At 38.4% G+C, this 20126-nt stretch overlaps 1 protein-coding gene across 1 annotated transcript in view; it reads left to right on the top strand.

Annotated features, from left to right (window-relative positions):
* Positions 1–20126, top strand: part of LOC122814302 (homeobox protein TGIF1-like) — a 129103-nt gene that overhangs the window by 80751 nt on the left and 28226 nt on the right. Inside the window, exon 3 of the mRNA XM_044086890.1 lies at positions 18657–18734. Within this exon, the coding sequence (XP_043942825.1) occupies positions 18657–18734 (78 nt within the window). The remainder of the gene's footprint in view (positions 1–18656; positions 18735–20126) is intronic.

Genomic DNA, 20126 nt, shown 5'->3' with positions numbered 1-20126 from the left:
TAAAACCTCAGCTAGCCTTCTCTAAAACAGAATCCTGGATGAAAAATAACCATCTTACCCTTAATGCCAATAAAACTAAACTCATGATCTTTACCCCCTCCACAAACTCCCCAACAGACACAAACTCCTTTTCAATACTCAGTAGCGATAACATCCCAATTGAAATTGTATCCAGCACCAAACTTCTTGGTGTCATCATCGACAAGCATCTAAAATTTGACACCCATATTCAATCCGCCATTAAAAAAAACACCAAAAACTGGGACTTCTATGCAGGCATAACCACTTCCTCTCCCCCACCGCCAGAAAATCTCTAGGTTCTTCCTTCCTTCTCCCCTCTCTACTGTATGGCACCCAACCTGTTAAATAACCTCTAACCCAGTCTATGATCCAAGCTCGAATCATGCTATAATAAAATAAGCAAATTTGCTACCAACTCTAGAAAATTCCTCCCACCACTGCCACTCTCTCCATACTCTACAATGGCTCAAACTTCCCAATTACCTGATCTTGCTTAAACTCACTAATGCCCACAAGCTCATCCAGCTGCCCCTCTATCTCTACTATACTCAAACCCTACATCCCTAACTGCTCACTCAGATCAGAAAACCAAAACCTCTTACAGATCTACAAAGCATTGCAATATCCTGGCCACTTCCTGCTTTCCTACTCTATTTCAAAACTATGGAACTCTCAGGTTACCTATTACAAAATCAAAGTTCCGTAACTTTGAATACCATATGGTCGACACCATATGATCTAAGTTCCATAACTTTGAAATTAAAAAAAATAAATAAATAAAAGAAAGACAGCATACCCTGATGGGTTAAAGCAGGGTGTCAAGCCCCCTGTGCCCCCCACACCCCCCGCTACTTAAATATACCAACTCTGAGATCGCACTTTAATGTACTATGGTGCGGAAAGGAAAGATTACCCTTTCCTACACTGTAGCCCGATCTCAGAGTTGGTATATTTAAGTAGCGGGGGGTGTGGGGGTGCAGGGGGGCTTGCCCCCCCTAACTACACCCTTTACTTTTTCTTTTTATTTTTAATGTTTACTTTTAAGAAATTGAATTTTCAATTGTTCAATCATTAAAGGTCGATCTTTAGTGATTCGAACAATTGAAAATTCAATGCAGCAATAGGAACCCAAACTCTCTCCCATCCACTCTTCTCAATACCCAGGACCACACTACTTTCAAATCTCTCTTATTCTCCTATCTTGCTACTAAATGGATATGTGCACCCCACTCCCCAACTTAAACTTCCCCTCTAGCCACCTTCTTCTCCACCCTTCCTGCAACAACTACTTCTATGCTCACCCCACTACACCCTAATGTGACAATCACCCATTTAACCCATGCTTGCATATGTACTTATTATACATCATTTGTCTGTATCAAAATATCATTTATTGTACTGAATGCAGTATTTTCACTGCTAATGTATTGTATGTTACACATCTTATTTCTTTGTATACTGTATATTCTTAACAATTGAGTGCACGTTATTTTCTCTAACTGTTATTTGGAGCTTTTCTCCCTGGGCCTCCACTGAAAATGGGCTCTTTGTGGCCCAGTGGACTTCCCTAGTCAATTGTAGACAGAGAATGAAACCTGTGGTGGCTCATCAATTGGATGATGGAGGAGATGACATACTAGATCCTTGCCAAATGAATCTGAGTCAGAGGACCAGGAAGATGATGGGCTGGATAGTGACAATGATGGCAGACCTGGACCAGCAAGTGCCATCATTGCTGCTGCTTGCCCTCAGAGACGTCAACCACCATGACAGGAAGACAATTTATGGGACCAGATCTGGGAAGTGATGATGGACATCTTTCAGATGCAGATGTGGTATCTGATGGGGAATGTCTTTCAGGATGTAGCACTAGACATATGCAACTTCTCCTGGGAGATCACTTGGGAGATCATTTGTGATGTTTGACCACATCAGGGTTGGCCCTCAGGACCATAAGTATTGTCTGTGTGATTAAATTATGTAATGCTGCCACCATGGTTGTACAATTTCACAAAATGTAATGTATAGATTCAGTTGTACAAACATAGCATATTGCTATAATGCCTAGCTGATATACATCCAACAGCACACCATTGATATCATGCCATAGATTGCATTAGGTTACTGATGATGGATGACACACATGAATGCAGTATACATGCATTAAGCAATTACATTTATATGATGTGCTGTTATGTAATGTGTACATTGCTTTATAAGGGCAGGGGTGCTACACCTTTACTGTGTGTATGTGTGTAGTCCTATGCATGCAGTGCAACATTATATTATGTCACTATGGCCATACATGTGACAGGCCAGCTGTTACAGTTACTATGATGCAAGTGAGACACAATCACTCTGCTTGCATTGTCCCACTGTATACATGCTGGAATTATAGCAACTCAACTAATACATTGTTCACATATGTCTCACATAATACAGTGGGATCAGTCTATTTCCTTTATTTACACATTATCCATGTGTGTGCATTGCACCCATTTCAGTTTTGGTTGTTGCTGTCTTATGTCTGTTCAACAACATGACTGGTCCTTGCTCATGTGATGCATGAAACATTGTGTTCTTATGCTGTCACACTGGCACATTAGCTTTGTGTGTGGCATGTACTGGCACATATCGTGCCATGTTGTAGCATATTTCTGTGCATGCTCTTCATGGACATTTATCCTCCACATAATGCATAGACAGTAATTTTTCTGTTACTGTATATACAGTTGATGTTATCTTTAGCATAATTCTTACATGCATTGATTCTCATTTTAAGTTATATTACAGCATGCATGATCATGCCAGCATAGATGCCCATATTTAGTCATTTAGCGTGTGTGCGGGTGTGTGTACATGTGTTTTATATATATATATATATATATATATATATATATATATATATATATATATATATGGGTCTACCTGACATGATCAAAATGCCAGTAGACCGACTTTTAAAACACGGAGACCACAAAAGCAAAGTTTCATATGAGTGAAACTTCACTACACCGACGTTCAGAAGACTGAACATTTCAAATGCCGACTTTGCCAGCTGTGCAGAACAGAAAATCTGCTCAATTCCACACTGTTCTGTAATATTGGAGTTGGTATATTTAATTTGCAAGGGGTTGGGGGGTGCAGGGTATGCAGCTCCCTGCAAAAACATAAAACTAGAAAATAAATAATTGCATTAATGGAATTTAGGAATTTCTAATGAATATTCATGTTGGTGCTGTAGATACCATCATAACTAATATTCAGTGGGATTTTCTTTGACTATGTGGGTATTGGTTGGTGGGCAGGGTGTAGGTGAGGTTAGATATGTAGTATGGTGTTTTAAAATGATAGTGTACTGTTGCTGTGATATGAGTTCTTACTTTCATAATTGCATTAACTGGGAGGTAAGTCAGAATGTTATACATGTGGTTTTGGGTACGTTGGCCATTTAACATTTCAGCATTATGATTTTTCGTTTTTGTGGTCTCAGCATTTTAAAGTAGGTCTGCTGGCATTTTGATCATGTAAAGTACACCCATATATATATATATATATATATATATATATATATATATATATATATATATACACACACACACACACACACACACACACACACACAATGATTAACATACATGTACATCTCTATACACATAGTATGACTGAGACACAAATGCCCTTGTATATTGGAGCTGTGCACATTCAGTTCTTCTACTGTGACAAGCACATGACTGTTCTTCACTCATACACATTGATATATATATATATATATATATATATATATATATATATATATATACATATATGTGTGTGTGAGTATATTTGCATATATATATATATATATATATATATATATATATATATATATATATATATACTGTATATATGGTGTGTTTGTGTGTGTGAGTGTGTGTGTGTGTGTGTGTGTGTGTGTGTGTGTGTGTGTGTGTGTGTGTGTGGTGTGTGTGTGTGTTTGTGTGTCAGCTACTTGGGCAGGGACACAAACCACTGGTTGGACAGAGAGGATGTTTGGCCACTCAGCTGAGATCTCAATCCTATAGCTGTATCAGTGGAGAGTCTTATTGAGGATCTGGAGAAAGAGAAAGAAACCAGCCCCAGACTGACTGTGATCTCCGTGTGCTCTTATGGGAAATTGCACTTTACTGTGTGTGTACTTGTCATCCTTCTAGTGTGTACATTCCCCAGTGTTTCCTGTCTGTTACACACACACACACACACACACACACACACACACACACACACACACACACACACACACACACTCTCACACACACACACACACACACACACACACACACACACACACACACACACACACACACACACACACACACACACACACACACACACACACACATACACACTTTGAGATTTGATTTATATACAAACACACACACCTGGGAAAGGCTGGCACTGGTTTACTAGCTATGCCCCCTTCTTCCCAGACTATAAGGTAGTCCTAACTGGCACCAGCCAACTCTTTATCAGCTAATCTAAGGTCCTTAACAAAGGGTGTCCAATCCTACTATGTAATGTTATTAATAATCCAAATGGTAGTCTGACCAAAAGCAATTTAGGAGTGGCCTGTACAATGTCACCAAATAGATATGCAAGTACTCTAAGAGCTTAAATATGTCTCACAAATATCAGCCACAAAGATAGGTTTAAATATATTTAATAATAAACAATAAGAGAACAAGAAAATACTCAATAAATCAACACATTAACTTCAAAGTTCAAAATCACAGGAAATATTTGAAACAACATTGCAGGACAATCTCAAATAAATACAGAAAACATCTAATACTTATCTTTACTATATTCATAACTATATCTAAAAGAAATTACTATACCCTAGTTAACTTACTTACAGCAAGGCAAGTGCAGAGATAGTGATGAGTGGATGTCCCTGTTAGGTCAAAGACAACGTACAAAATGCCCAGTCTCTCTCTGAGAGAGTTCTTAAATTAATGTCAAATATTACTGCTTGGTTAGCTTGGATGACATCACGTTTCATTACCTGACTTTATTTCTCAGGCTACCCCCATTGTCAGAATGTATAAACATTTTTAGCATCTCCTTGTAAAAAAAATACATATCTCAAATCCCACAACACGCCAGTAACGGAAAGGTGCACTGTCAGACAGTAAAACCCAAAAAACACAAAAGCCAGCACAACAGAGTCAGCATCCAATTGATTTATTCCAAAAGGGCCACAAACAGACTGGTTTCAGCTAACAAGCCTTCTTCAGTGTGTAATACTGATCAACCCAACCCACAATTTATATAATCAGTGTCATTTCCTCATTAAGAAATCACAGGTGTTCATTTAATCCTGGTGAGAAAAGAGCAGCCAATGAAATAATTCACTTTTTTCTGTTTTAAATCAAAATATCATGCCAACCTGATTTATCCCTATCCTTGGACATTACACCATCAATAATAGTAAACCTAAATTGAGCTGAGGGATGTTGTTTAGTATGTTTATAGAGTGCATTAGAATGTCTGGCGCATCTAACATCACTCAAATGTTCAGAAATACGTAGCTTCAATGGTCATGCAGTTTGTCATACATAAAATGCTTGACAGTTACAGGTCACCAAATAAATCACCCAATCTGAGAAACAGTCAGGGATGTTATCCTTGTAATCACTGTAGTTTTTGTAAATATGTGAATAAGACGAAAGAATTTAGTTACAAAAATACATCCCAGGTCTTTGACATACGAGTTTATGGTAACAAAGGGTAAAAAGGTCACACAGAAAAGCCAGAAAACCAACAACAAAAAGAAATACTCCAGGAAAAAAAACGTGAGTCTTCACTGTGTAATACCCCAAATTGCTTTTAAAGGAGTTCTGTGTGATATATACAAATGAGCCCTAAAACATTCATTTGATCCAACTCCATGGCTTCTGAATGCCCACTGATTTTTTTACGATTGTAAAATCTTTACTGATTCATTCAGTCCTTTAAAACCAAACTAGGTCATCAAGTTCCTTCATGAGATGAAATTTATTCGTAAAAAAGCTTCACAATCGCTATCTTAGGTTGGTCAGGGGATCTCCAATTCTTTGTGATGGCTATTTTGTCTATAAAAAACAATATATGCAGCAATAAAATTCTGAGTGATATTGAAAGGCCCAGGGTCCATTAATGATGCTAAAAACAGCCTACTCACAAATGTATTCTCCCCAGTTCTCTGTAGTCATAGACTGCAACTCCCATTTAAACTGACCTAGTTTGGACACTCCTAAGACCACCAGAGCAGTGCTTGTGCATCTCCACTACCCAGCAGAAACTCCTGGTAAAAGCTAAGCCAGCCTTAATGGTGTGCCAAAAATATTTGAAGTGTACTGGTTATGTTTTGAAAAAAAAATTCAAGTAACAAACTATTAAAGTATGATAGAATCTTCTTACCATACATAATACCAAATTATGTTTTTAACGCACAGTGTATGTTGGTTTTGCATTTTATCTAAATGATAAGGAAGCCTACCTGATTTTTTTTCCTTTGGAGTTGAAAGTCCCAGGCAAGACATCATGAAAGACTGAACCCATAATGCCTCACTCCCTAACTAATGTGCTAAGTGCATCAGTAGTAGTTTTTTACTTCCTAGAAAGAGAATTTTACAAATTGTTCTTGCAGGTGGAACAGCTGACATTAAAATGAACACATTTGATGATGCAGTCGTGAAACCACAATGTAAGTAAGAAGCTGATCCTCTAATGATGTAAGTTGTTTACTTTTCCCTAATGTTTTGCTTTTGTATTTAAATTATTGTCCAATATCTACTAATGTATTGCTTTGTGGTATTATTTATTCATTTTACATTTGTTGACCGGGATAGTCTGACTGGATGCATGTCCATTTTCAGCGGAGGCCTGGGGAGAAAAGCTCCAAGGGTAAGCAGATACAGCATTACATAATACCAGCATTACATAATACAGACTATTTACAGAGATTACATAAGTAAGCAAGTTAAACAAGTTCCACAGGTTAGAGTTAATCCCGAGCGTAAATCAGGATTAAATTAAATTACACAGGAAAATGGTTAACGGATGTTTACACATTCTAGAGAGAGTTAGCCAGGCTTGATACAGTGACATAGCCAGTTAAGTGACAAATGTTGTTTGAGTCTAGTTTTAGATTGACCTAAGGTGGAAAGTAAGGTAATATCAGCTGGAAGAGAGTTCCAGGATCTACTTACAGAGTTTGCAAAGAGAGAGTCACCAGCTGTGTTATTAATTTTGCTAGTCTGAATTAGTAGTTTGCTAGAGGATCGAAGTGGTCTAGGATTGTTATAGGGGGTGATAATATTTTTAAGTGCAGGAGTATTGTTCAGATTATAGAGGATTTTATAGGCCTTAATCAGTTGGTTATACTGGAATAGGCTGCGTAGTTCAAGCCACCCAAGCTGATTTAGATTGATGCAATGATGTGTCCTAAATGGCAGCCCAGTGGCAAACCTGGCAATGTGGTTGTAGCAAATTGAGAGATTGTTAAGGACAGTTTTGTTTAAATTTGAGAGTAGAGGGGATGCATGCAGAAGGGTTGAAAGAAGGTGAGAGCGAGCTATGGCAATTTTAGCTGGAGGGGTTAGGAAGGCTTTTATTCTGTAAAGTGACCCTAGGTTTTTATTGATGGTTTTGATAGTTTGGTTAACATGTAGTCAAAATTTTAGATTATTATCTATGATGACACCTAATAGTTTTGTAGAGGGGTCAGGGGAGATTATTGTGCCATCATTTGAATTTATGGTAAAGGTGAAAGCGGTAGACCTACGTGTTGGTGAAAATAACAGCATTTCAGTTTTTTTGGGATTTAGGATCAGACGATGTTCAGAAAGCCAGTTTTCTATTATATTAAAGGTGGTCTGGGTAGCTGACCATAACTCTACTGGAGATGTGGCTGAGCAAATCAGAGTAGCGTCATCAGCATATTGGATACAGCTGACTTTTGGGATGACAGTATAAAGGTCATTAATGAAGATGGAGAACAGCAGGGGCCCTAGCATAGAGCCTTGTGGTACTCCAAGGGTGTTAGGTAGAAGGTTAGAGAGTTTGTTCTGCCAGAGGACAGCCTGCTGTTGACCATTCAGGTAGGATTGAAACCATTGAAGGGCTCTAGTATGTAGACAGAATGTTTGCAGGGTGTGGATTAAAAGTTGGTGATCAACCATATCGAATGCCTTGGAAAGATCCAAGAAGAGGGCTGAGGATATATAATTATTATTGAGATTATGGTTTATGTTGTTGGTAAAGGCTAGGAGGTCTGAAGTAGTGCTGTGATGAGGACAGAAACCATGCTGAGTGTCTGCCATAAGGTGATTCTGGATTAGGTGGTGCATGAGTTGTCTATGAATATATTTTTCCATAATCTTTGCAAGTGGAGAGAGTATAGCTATTGGCCTATAATTGGAGAATTCAGTAGAGCTGCCTCCTTTGTGAAGTGGGATTACAAAGGATATTTTCCAGATGGTGGGAATTTTAGCTTCTACTATGGTACGATTGATTAGTATTGAGATGGGGTAAGCAATAGTATCAGCTGATTTTTGTAGGTACTCGGCAGGGAGTTGATCAGCAGAAAGTGTAGTGGGTTTTAATTTTTTGATCAAGGTACTGATAAGTGAAGTGGCGACTGGTTGGAAGCTGAATGTGAGTAGGTTTCTAGGGATGCTACTTTCAGGACCAGGGGAGCTAAGAGGTAGTTGGCTAGCTAGGGCTTGAATTGTCTCAGTAAAGAATCGATTAAAACTGTCAGAAACATCTGCAGGGGTTGTATCAATAGTAGCAGAAGGAATTGGGGTTGAAGTTTGTCCAAAATGTAGTAGATTATTTAAACCTGCTCAAAACTTCTGAGGGTTATTTTGATTTACTGTCTGTAAATTACAGTAGTATTGTTTTTTGTCTTGTAAAATGGATTTTTTAGTTTTGTTCCTGGATTGCCTGTATTTAATGTTATCTTGGGGGTCTTTAGAAGAATGCCATAAAGCCCATGCTTTGTTTCTAAGGGTAATTTTCAGTTTAGACTATTTCAAAAGCCATGGCGCAGTTTTTGCTTTTGTTCTCTTTGAACGAACAGGTGCATGCAAATCAAGGATCTCAAGGAATTTGTTGTTAAAGTATGCTGCTGCTTCCTCTAAGGGGAGGTGTTTTAGAATAGACCAATTACATGAGTTTAATTCTTGTTGGAATTTGGCAGGGTCAAAGTTTATATTGTTTCTAACCTTTCTGAGTAAGGGTTGTTGGGAATTAATGGCTTTGTGCTTAATTACATAAATGCTTAGGCCATCAGGGAGGGTACCAGAGGTGTACAGTTGGAGGTGACTATTTATGAGTATCCAGTCAAGTATGCTTTCTTTCTGGTTGGGTTTACCTATCCTGGTAGGGATGGATATGATTTGTGTAAATGCATGCAGGTTAATATGGGTGGTTGGGGATTCTGAGGAACAGGTGCACCAGTCTATGTTAAAGTCTCCAATTAGTAGGGTTTCTTGGGGGTAGTGACATGATAGCTAGTGCAGGATATCTGCAAGTGTAGATATATTGTTACCTGGGGGTATGTACATACAGATGATATTAATGCATTTATTTTTATTAAGTTGCAATTTGGTGGCAAGAATCTCTGCGTTATTAATCTGAGGTGGTTGTATTACACCTATGGTGACATTCAACTCAGATTTATAGAGTACAGCTATCCCACCCCCTTCCTCGAAGCACAATCCAGCCTGTGTATGTTGTACCCAGGTGGTAACACTTCATTTTCTGTAGTGTTAGGTTTTAACCAGGTTTCAGATAAACAGAGAATCTCAGGGGAGTGGACATCCAAACGTGCATGCAATTCATGTACCTTGTTATTAATGCATCTAATATTGAGATGATAGGCTAGGAGAGAGTTAGTTGGCCTATTAATTGTAGGTTTGTAGCTTAGATTGCAAGTAGAGGGGGTATGTGTATCTGAAGTGGGTGGGCCAGGGTTGTGGTGAATATCACCACCAAGTATTAGGTTAAGTCTATACTTGGTGATGAACTTCAGGAATTTGTTTATTAGCTTGTGGTAGTGTTTGGATCTAGAGCTAATGTGTCTGGGGTTGAAATGTTCATAGACTGAGCAAGATATTGGATAGGACCTGGTACTGTAAGTATGGTTGAAGGTGGGAAGATTTACAGCTGGGGTGATAGTATGGCCTTTTGGGACCTAAAATCCTGTGAGAAACTGGTTTTCATACAAGGTAAGGAGGTATGGTGCAAACAAGAGGGGTAGTAAAGAGGAGTATATCATTATCTGTGATTCAGCTAGTGAGTTAAGGAACTGTTTTACCTGGTGATGCAACACCAGACAATAGAGTTGTGAGGTAAATGTACTGGAAGTGGGATGGGAGAATGCCAGATGAAAGCTAATAGGTGCTATTAAAATGTAGGAGAAGAATTGGGGTGGGAGGAATTATCCCAGATGAAAGCAGATAGGATCTAGAAAGTGGGGAGTGGCTATAGTACTATAAATTTAGAGGTACTGGGGGCAGGAGGAAATTAGGGGCAGGGAGAGGATTGAAGAGAGCCCAAGCGCAACGAGGGTGAAGTAGTGGGGCTATTGCAGTTTACAAGGTTTCCTAAGGTGTCCTAAAGCTATAAGATAAGTATTATAGTTCTTAATGTAAGAGTCAGTTTACCTAAGTTACAGGGTCAGGAGGCAAACACTCAAGTAGAAAAAAGAGCCCTATGGCTGAACAAAATGGTGACCTGCTTAATTACACAGCACTGTAAGTGAAAGCTTAACAAATGCTTTTTGTGTGCAACCTACTCTGCATAAATGCTGAGAGAAACTGATTGCAGTCCTGTAGACACCATTTTGTAGGGAACTGTAGAGTTCAATCTGCTTAAATGCTGAGAGAAACTTATTGCAGTCCTGTAGACACTGTTTTGTAGGGAACTGTAGAGTTCAAGCTGCTTAAATGCTGAGAGAAACTGATTGCAGTCCTGTAGACACCGTTTTGTAGGGATCTGTAGAGTTCAATCTGCTTAAATGCTGAGAGAAACTGATTGCAGTCCTGTAGACACCATTTTGTGGGGAACTGTAGAGTTCAATCTGCTTAAATGCTGAGAGAAACTGATTGCAGTCCTGTAGACACCGTTTTGTAAGGAACTGTAGAGTTCAATCTGCTTAAATGCTGAGAGAAACTGATTGCAGTCCCGTAGACACCGTTTTGTAGGGTACTGTAGAGGTCAATCTGCTCAAATGCTGAGAGAAACTGATTGCAGTCCTGTAGACACCATTTTGTAGGGAACTGTAGAGTTCAATCTACTTAAATGCTGAGTGAAACTGATTGCAGTCCTGTAGACACCATTTTGTAGGGAACTGTAGAGTTCAATCTGCTTAAATGCTGAGAGAAACTGATTGCAGTCCTGTAAACACCATTTTGTAGGGAACTGTAGAGTTCAATCTGCTTAAATGCTGAGAGAAACTGATTGCAGTCCTGTAGACACTGTTTTGTAGGGAACTGTAGAGTTCAGTCTGCTTAAATGCTGAGAGACAATGATTGCAGTCCTGTAGACACTGTTTTGTAGGGAACTGTAGAGTTCAATCTGCTTAAATGCTGAGAGAAACTGATTGCAGTCCTGTAGACACCATTTTGTAGGGAACTGTAGAGTTCAATCTGCTGAAATGCTGAGACACACTGATTGCAGTCCTGTAGACACCATTTTGTAGGGAACTGTAGAGTTCAATCTGCTTAAAAGCTGAGAGAAACTGATTGCAGTCCTGTAGACACCATTTTGTAGGAAACTGCAGAGTTCAAACTGAGTCACACCAGATCAGCCAAGGGGGGAAGAGAGAGGGAAATCCTAAGCATCTAGATTATTGCCCAGAAACACTTAATAAACAGTAAAAATAAAAAAAATAAAACAAATTACACTATAGATTTCAGGTTTTTTTCTAAATTGCTTGTAACTTTGATATGGAGAGTATAATAGGAAATGAAATTCTTTGTAAAAAAAACACACTTTTCAACATAGCTAATAATCTTCAAATATGCAGTAGTGCTTTAAAAACTTATGGCACCTAGTTCTTATTGTGTATTTAACTAACATAACCAGTTTAAATGAAAAATCCTCAGCTATGTACCTCTGCCAATCTGCCTACCCTCCTGATTCTATACATATTGGTACTTATCCTAGTTCTACTAGTAATTTTCTTACCGCAAGGCTGATCACACCTTAAGCCTATAATCCAGTTCACTATCTTGGGGCAGCTTTCATAGGTTCATACTAGGCTTTCGGTCCCAGAGCCTATACAAGTCTAGCCATAACAATTCCCTGGGTATTTCTTCCCACAATATTTACTTCCCTGGACCCCTGTCTAGCAGGGCGACTGGTGTGATCCCCGGGTGAAATTCAACTAGAGGCTGAAACAAGATTCAAACACCCAGCCCTTGGTTCCTCAGTCCAGCATTTTACTGCCAAGCTATCAGGCCACACTGCTTTGGTTATCAGGTCACACTGATTTGCTTTCTATCTTAAGTGAGATAATTTAACTACCTGAACATTTTTTTTGAGTTCTGTGTAACAGAAAAAGTCTTCTATGGGACATCCACACTTGAAATAATACTGTTTTTTGTTCAAAAGCACTGCATCACTATATAAGGTATTTCTAATAAAATACTGTTGTGTAAGTACACTTATGATATTCAGATTATTCTTGCTGCAGTACCCTTGACTATATGGGTTATTTTCTGCCAAGGGTATAACAGCTAGCCAGCTGCAAAAGCTTCAGGGCACCTTCCATGCATACAAACTCTCAGGCAGCTCAAGCTGAGCTAACTGAAAGACAAGTTTGGGTGCCAAACCCCTCAGAGTTTTCCTACCAAGAGACAAAGGAAGGCTGATCTCTGAAAGGACAATGCTAGGTACATCAAAAATAAATGTCCACACCCTGGCATAAAAAACATACCAAATAGCAAGGAGGGGGAAATGGAGTGGCTACTGCAACAGTGATAATTCGAATATAGAATCGTAGGATCATAGAATCATAGGAAGTTACTAGGCTATTGGCCCTGAGACCCTTCCAAGCATAGCCAAGAATTCAGCCCATGTTCTGACAAGTCAGAATCCAATGCCCCTATTCAGCAGGGACACAGGTGGAATCCCTGGGTTGTATTTTCTGTTCCCCAATCAGTTATCCAGGTTGCGCTTAAAAAGAGTTAATGAGGTACTCTGCTTGATGAGGAGATGGAGTCTATTCCACAGAAGGGGGAGTCTCTGGGGCACAAATCTGTCTTGCCAACAAGTCCTATTATGTCAGAGACCAGGTTGAGGTCACTCGTGTGGGTTACTCGAGTGGACCTCGACTTGCGGATATGTAGCCAACATCAATTGTTCTAGTAAGTTTACTTACACAGGTGTTCTATGTTCATCATATTTGTCACTGCTGCAGTGGCCTTAGAGTCATGAGTGGATTTTTACATCTTACTACATGTAAGAGGTGGAAGGAGAATGGTCCAGGACCCTGAAAGAATGTTCCTAGAAAAGCCTGACTTGTACCTAGAGAATGAATTAAGCTCAAAGTGCTTTGTAAAAGTATATACAGAGGACCAACTAGCATCTTCTAGAATACTTCTAGAATTCAACTCTTTACAAAAGCAATAGATGAAATAAGGCCCTGATATTGTGGGCCTTGACACTGCTGGGAATATTTTTTTTATGATGAGTATAACAAAAGGTAATAGCCTTAGACAATCATTTGGAAATAGTCTGTTTTGAAACAGATTGTCCCTTCTTACCTTCACAAGAAATGAACAATTGATCCCAAGATCTGAAAGATTAAGTTCTGTTGAGATTGTATCTGAGTTGTCTGTGGACATCCAAGGTATGGAGTATCCTTTCTCCCTCATTTTTAGATTCAGTAAAATAAACAGGAAAACTAACAGTACGGATTAAAGTAAACTTGGACATCACTTTGTGCATAAAAGAACAATTAGTTCCCAAAAAACCCTGTTCCTGTGGAAAATGCAAATGTTCCATAAGAACTTGCAACCCAGATACTCTTCTTGCAGAGGTCAGAGTAATAGTAAAGATGTTTTTCATTTTAAGAACCCAAGTCAGCCAGGTTAGCTGGTTTAAATGGAGCAAGTGTTAGCATCTCTAACACAAAATTAATATCCCAAGGAGGGGCCACCATTTTGCTTGGTGGCCCTTGTGCCAAACCCCTTTCAAAAACATTTTCATATGAGTCTGCACTGAAAGAGGTGGATCTGTGTGCAGACATGCTGAACTGGCCGAAAAATAAACATTGTTAGAGGAATGAGAAAGGCTATAGGATGGTAATTCATCAAAATATTGAAAAGGCAGAGAACAAATTGCTCTGAATGGGTGCTGGTTATTCTGTCAGCACCAACTAGAAAGCCTTTTCCATTTGCTAACATATGATTTTTTAGTAGCAGCCTTTCACGCCACCACCAGTACCTGCTGCACATTCTTAGTAGCAGAGCCTAAGGGAATTAAGACTCTATTACCCAGGCAGTCAGTTGAAGTTTATTGATGATGTGCTATAACCCTGCTCTTTTGAGACTAGATTCAGTATGCAAGGGAGCTTGTGGTAACTCTCCCTGGTGATTTCCAAAAGAAGGAAGAACCATGACTTCCTGGGTGAGCCACCACAATAATCTTGGGGGATTCCTTCTGAATCTTCGGAAGTACCTTGGATATTAGTGGAAAGAGTGGAAAAGCATACAGGAACATTCCTGACCAAAAAAAAAAAGAAAAGGCATCTGTCTTCCAGGTCTTCTTGCATGGGTTCCTGGGACAGACTCTTGCCAGTTTGATGTTCAGAGAGGAGGCAAAGGATCTACATGAGGAACTCTTCACAGTTGGATCAAATCTTGGAATACCTCATGATCAAGTTTCCATTCATGAGGGTCTGCCCTAGTCCAGCTCTGCTTGTCTGATGCACAGTTTTGCTCTGGATGTCTATAGAGTGAGATTTTGCTGTGAAGCTATATCCCAAGCTAACATGGATAATCTGTAAAAGGTGTATAACCTGTTGTACCCCACTTGTTGATGCACCACATGAAAGTGATATTGTCTGTATCAACTTGAAAAGGTCCAGGGGATGAAGAATGGTTCAGAGAGTTGAGTGCCTTGATCAGGGCATCTGTCCTTGGTGTCCCACACACCCTGCACTTGTATCCCTCCTGAAGGTGTTACCCAAGCAGTCTGAGGTATATGTGGTGACTGACTGCTTTGGAACAAGGAGGGAGAAGGGGAGACCTGGATTTAAGAATATATGTTGACTGCACCAAGTGATTTCTGTTCGTACAAACCTCAGCATTGGGATTTGAAAAGACAAAGGATATTAATGCTGGGACGAAAGACACTTCAGATATCACTGTATTTTTCTTATGTATAGTCTTGACATTTGTATATGAGAATCATCAAAGCCAAAAGACCCCAAATCCTGAGGTATTCCCTCACAGTGACCCAAGTTTGAGTGGAAAACCTTAGAAATAGATCTAGATGTAGATCTATTTTTTTCTTGTGGAAGACAAGTTCTTTGAACTGAGGTGTCTAGCCGACATTCCAGGATCACAATCCTGTGTATAGGAGTCAAGAAAGACTTTTGAATGTTCTCTTGGAATACCAGATTGTGTACGAGATCTCTCACCCAGTTGTGAGAGAGGGAGATTCTTGATACTTTGGAAAAGGCTCTGCAGAGATAAGCAAGTAATCTAAATATGGAAAAATTTGAATATCCTGTAGCCTGCAGTAAACTATAACTGGAGCTACACACTTTGTGAACTCTCTTGGTGCAGTGGTAGTCCAAAGGGTAAGGCACAAAACTAATAACATGATCCAGACACACAATACCATGTACAGAGCAGATGTGTAAAATGCTATACTACATAAATTAACAAACATATTTCCAATATCTGTTTTTAGATAGGGGATACAAAAATGGCAACATAGCATCAAAAATACTCTATACAAAGACTCAAACTCACATATATTCATGAAACATTCATACTGGCCTATTGCTTAACGATTTGAGCTGGGAGACAGCACACTTTTTTAATACAGAATTACCATGGGAAGTTTCTAGAATGTTGCGGATAATGGAGACATGCATAATCATCCGAGACCAGTGTTATAGGTGTTAATGCACCACATATACACCAGACTTTAAAACGTTGTAATGCATAACTTAAAAAAAAGTATACATCTCACAAATCTGTTATGACATAGGAAATACGGAACTGGAAAAATAACATCATAAAGAGTGCATACTGAGATTTGAACCTGCAGATATGTATGAACCATTCACAGTAACATATTGCTTAATGTTTGGAGCTAATGGACAGTACACTTCCTTTAATGTTGTACACATTTTTGCAATAATAACAGATTCCACCTTATAACACTAGCATGTATCATTGTTTAACTGTCTTATCATTGCATTGTTTTTTACAAACTCCCAACATATGTCAGTCATGCTAAGCTGCATTTGTCATACATTCATGAAAGCGAGTACAACAAATGTAAATATTGTGATAATATGCTCTCTACAATGTACAGCTTAATAACATATATATTACTCAGAATTCACACATACAGTATACTGTGCGAGGCTTCTCAAAACATTATGGATAATAGAGAAATGCATGATCACCCATGGCCTAAGTGCTATAGACATCAATGAAGACAGCCATGCTAGATGTGTGAAACGCTGTACTGTGTAAGTTCTCCTGTGATGTGCTTTGCACTGAGGATGCCAATGGGTGAAACTGGTTTGTGTGCACTCATGTCTTTGGCATGATACTTTGTGTTCTTGATTTATGATATTTTGATTTTTGTGATGATTCAAGCAAACTGGATTTAATAATGGAATAAACTGAGCTGAATCCAGTGAAGGTGGTTTGTGTTATTAAAGCCGTATTTAGGCTGTTTTGAACTTTAAGGTGCTGGAAATTGTTGGTGAGCTGTGTACATATATATATATATATATATATATATATATATATATATATATATATAGGTTTACTATCAGTTTTGTGAATGGCAAAATAAATACCGTTTGCAAGACCGACTCACAACAATGAAAAACAACATCACTGCTAAGGCATAATGCTGAATTCAGCAGATTTGATGTTGTGTTCAAAAAGATCATGTGATGTCCATATAGGAGCTCATGTAAATGAAACTCCTATACCTCACATCAGATTTTTGCAGGGGGGAAAGCCCCCCCCTGCACCCACCCAACATCCCCTACTAACTATATATTCCAACTCCGAGATCGCACTACAAAGTGGAAATGAATGAGTTTCCATACCTCACTGTACCGCAATCTCCATATGGTACGTCGAGTTTATATCAGCGAATGTACAGTGTATTTGCTGATATAAACTTTTGAACATAGAGATGTTCAGCATGATGGACATTTGAACATCCCAGTTTTGAATTGTCTATCTGTGGAGTATCTCTGTTCAAAAAATTAATAGTAAACCATATATACATGTACATATGTATAAATACATATATATGTGTGTGTGTGTGTGTGTGTGTGTGTGTGTGTGTGTGTATATATATATATATATATATATATATATATATATATATATTTACCTGACGACTAGATCAACAAGACAACATCGCCAAAAGATCACGTCTCCAACAATAGTAAGTAGAAGTACCGTGGAAAGGGATATATTCCCATTTCCACAATAAAAGCAAAAAAACAAAAAGAAACATGTATAAACCCCCCTATTTAAGTATACCAACTCCAAGATCACACCACATTGCAGAAACAGGAATACATCCTGTTCCGCACTACTCATACTTACCATTGTCGAAGATCTGCTCTGTTGGCGATGTGTTCTCGTTGATCTGGTCGTCGGGTAAGTGTTCTTTCGTGGAACTCATAGGTTCCCCTACATATATATATATATATATATATATATATATATATATATTCACACACACACACACACACACACACACACACACACACACACACACACACACACACACACACACACACACACACACATGCCTATGCACTCGTGCAGTTATTTATTTGTATTCATGCATATATACAAAGCATATGTACAAAGAGGAAGATTGCAATATTTGAGGTATCATTCATTATATATGTGGGTGTGCACATTTTATTATAACTTAACACCACACTAAGTTCAGCATGTAATGCATGTACATCTGCACAATTTCATCTCAGATTCACACAGTTGTTACTGTATGTAATATTTTACCTGTGTATTCACAAATGTAAGGGGTTTGACTTCCATTACTTCTTACAATCCTTACAAAGAGTGATTAACTACACAAGTAGGTTTTTTGGTTTGGAGTCTGAACATAGGTAAAAGGTGTAAGTTTCAATCTAGCTTCCTCCAGTTTGTCAGTGGTTACTCTCATGTGTGCTTACTAGTGAGATTGAAACATCAGTGACTGAATATACAAAATGTGATATTGTATTGTATGGCACTGCTTGCTAACATATTAATAATTAAATTTTTCACTCATCTTTTGTTGTCCATAGCAGTCATTAAGTACTAGAATAAAGCCATCCTCCTGTTGTTGTAACACTTAATATCTTTTTCTGTTTACAGCTACTGAAGATTTTGCTAGAAACTGAGCTTTGTGCATGGAATGCATGCATAGGCTTGAAGAGCAGAGGAAGGAAAGAGGTATGTGCTATTACTTTCCACCTTTAAGTCTCCAGAAATAGTATTAACGTATTTTAATCTGCAGGATTAGATATGCAGTCCTATGACATTCAGGCATGCTAATATTATGGCAGACTTCCCATAATGCATCTGTGACATATATATGTGAAATACATAGTATTTTATTGTGAATAACATTAAAGTGTATAGAATTTTATGTGAAATGCTGTCTTATGTTATTATCAGTTCTTTTTTGTCACATTGAGATTATGTGTTGTTTGTTGACCCAATCTAAAAGTGACAGATCTGTGTTCAACTGGCATATTGCCATTGCTTACATTATATGAAAGTAATGGGTGTGTGGTAATTTTGTTGGTGCAGTTTAGTGTCTAACTCTTCTGTGATTGTTGTTACTTTTTCTGTGTATGGTAGCTATTCTTAGTGGTCTGTGCTTTGTGCTTAGTTTACTCTATTGGTATGTCCTGCTTAAAGATAATGTCTGAGATGTATCTTAGTACTCCATTGTGCTCTTATTATGTTCTCATCATAGAAAGGTCTTTTTCTGATTCTTTTATATGTAGTTTGTGTTTAGTAAGATCAGTTCAGCTATGTTTATTAAGTTTAATAAACCTGTGTTTGTATCCACTGCATGTTGAAGAGCTGTTCAGTTGCTTATTGATTCTGTGTTATCTATTGGCATGTTTAGATGATGTCACAAAACATTCTGTAATTTAATACCTTGATCCACTGAAATGAAGGGAGTCCCACCATGTCAGGAACAGGTAATGAGATTTTATAGTATCACATGTTATTGAAACTCATTACCCGAAATGATTATAACCTGATTTTGCCGGAAAACAGTATACTGTGAACTGTCCCTACAGAAGTTTGGGGGATGGCTTGCACTGCACCAAACTGTATTTGTGAATAGTTCCAGGCTGACTGCAACTGACTCTTGAACCTGTACTACTGCTCCAACTGTATGTGAAACTCAGTACTGTATTGGCTTACCACTGGGTACAACCTGCAGGTAGTCCCATATACAAGTGGACCTTCCACCCTACCAAGAAGCCCATTAAGTTCAATGCATAGTTCCCATTCCAGCACTAACTCAGTCAATGCATAACACATACAGAAAAACTTCTCTAGAGGCTATTACTGAGGTGTTTCACATATCATAGTTTTCTTCTTAAAAGTGATAATCTATGTTAGAGAACTATTTATTATAGTGTTATATCTTTATTAACTGTATGCCAGACACTATACATTTTAATAGGAGTCATATCATGTTCCATTTTGCTTATGTTACTTTTTTATATGAATAAAAAAGCATTTAGTTATTTATTGATTCATTTTCAGCTTGCCCGACTGAGTAAATGGTTGACTGTGCAGCAGTCTGTGGCATTTTGTTGA

The sequence above is a fragment of the Protopterus annectens genome, chromosome 10.part0 (genome assembly GCF_019279795.1).
Source record: "Protopterus annectens isolate FY-2018-M chromosome 10.part0, PAN1.0, whole genome shotgun sequence".
Lineage (NCBI taxonomy): Eukaryota > Metazoa > Chordata > Ceratodontiformes > Protopteridae > Protopterus > Protopterus annectens.
Note: the sequence above shows the minus strand (reverse complement) of the source record. Positions and strands in the feature narration are given on the sequence as shown.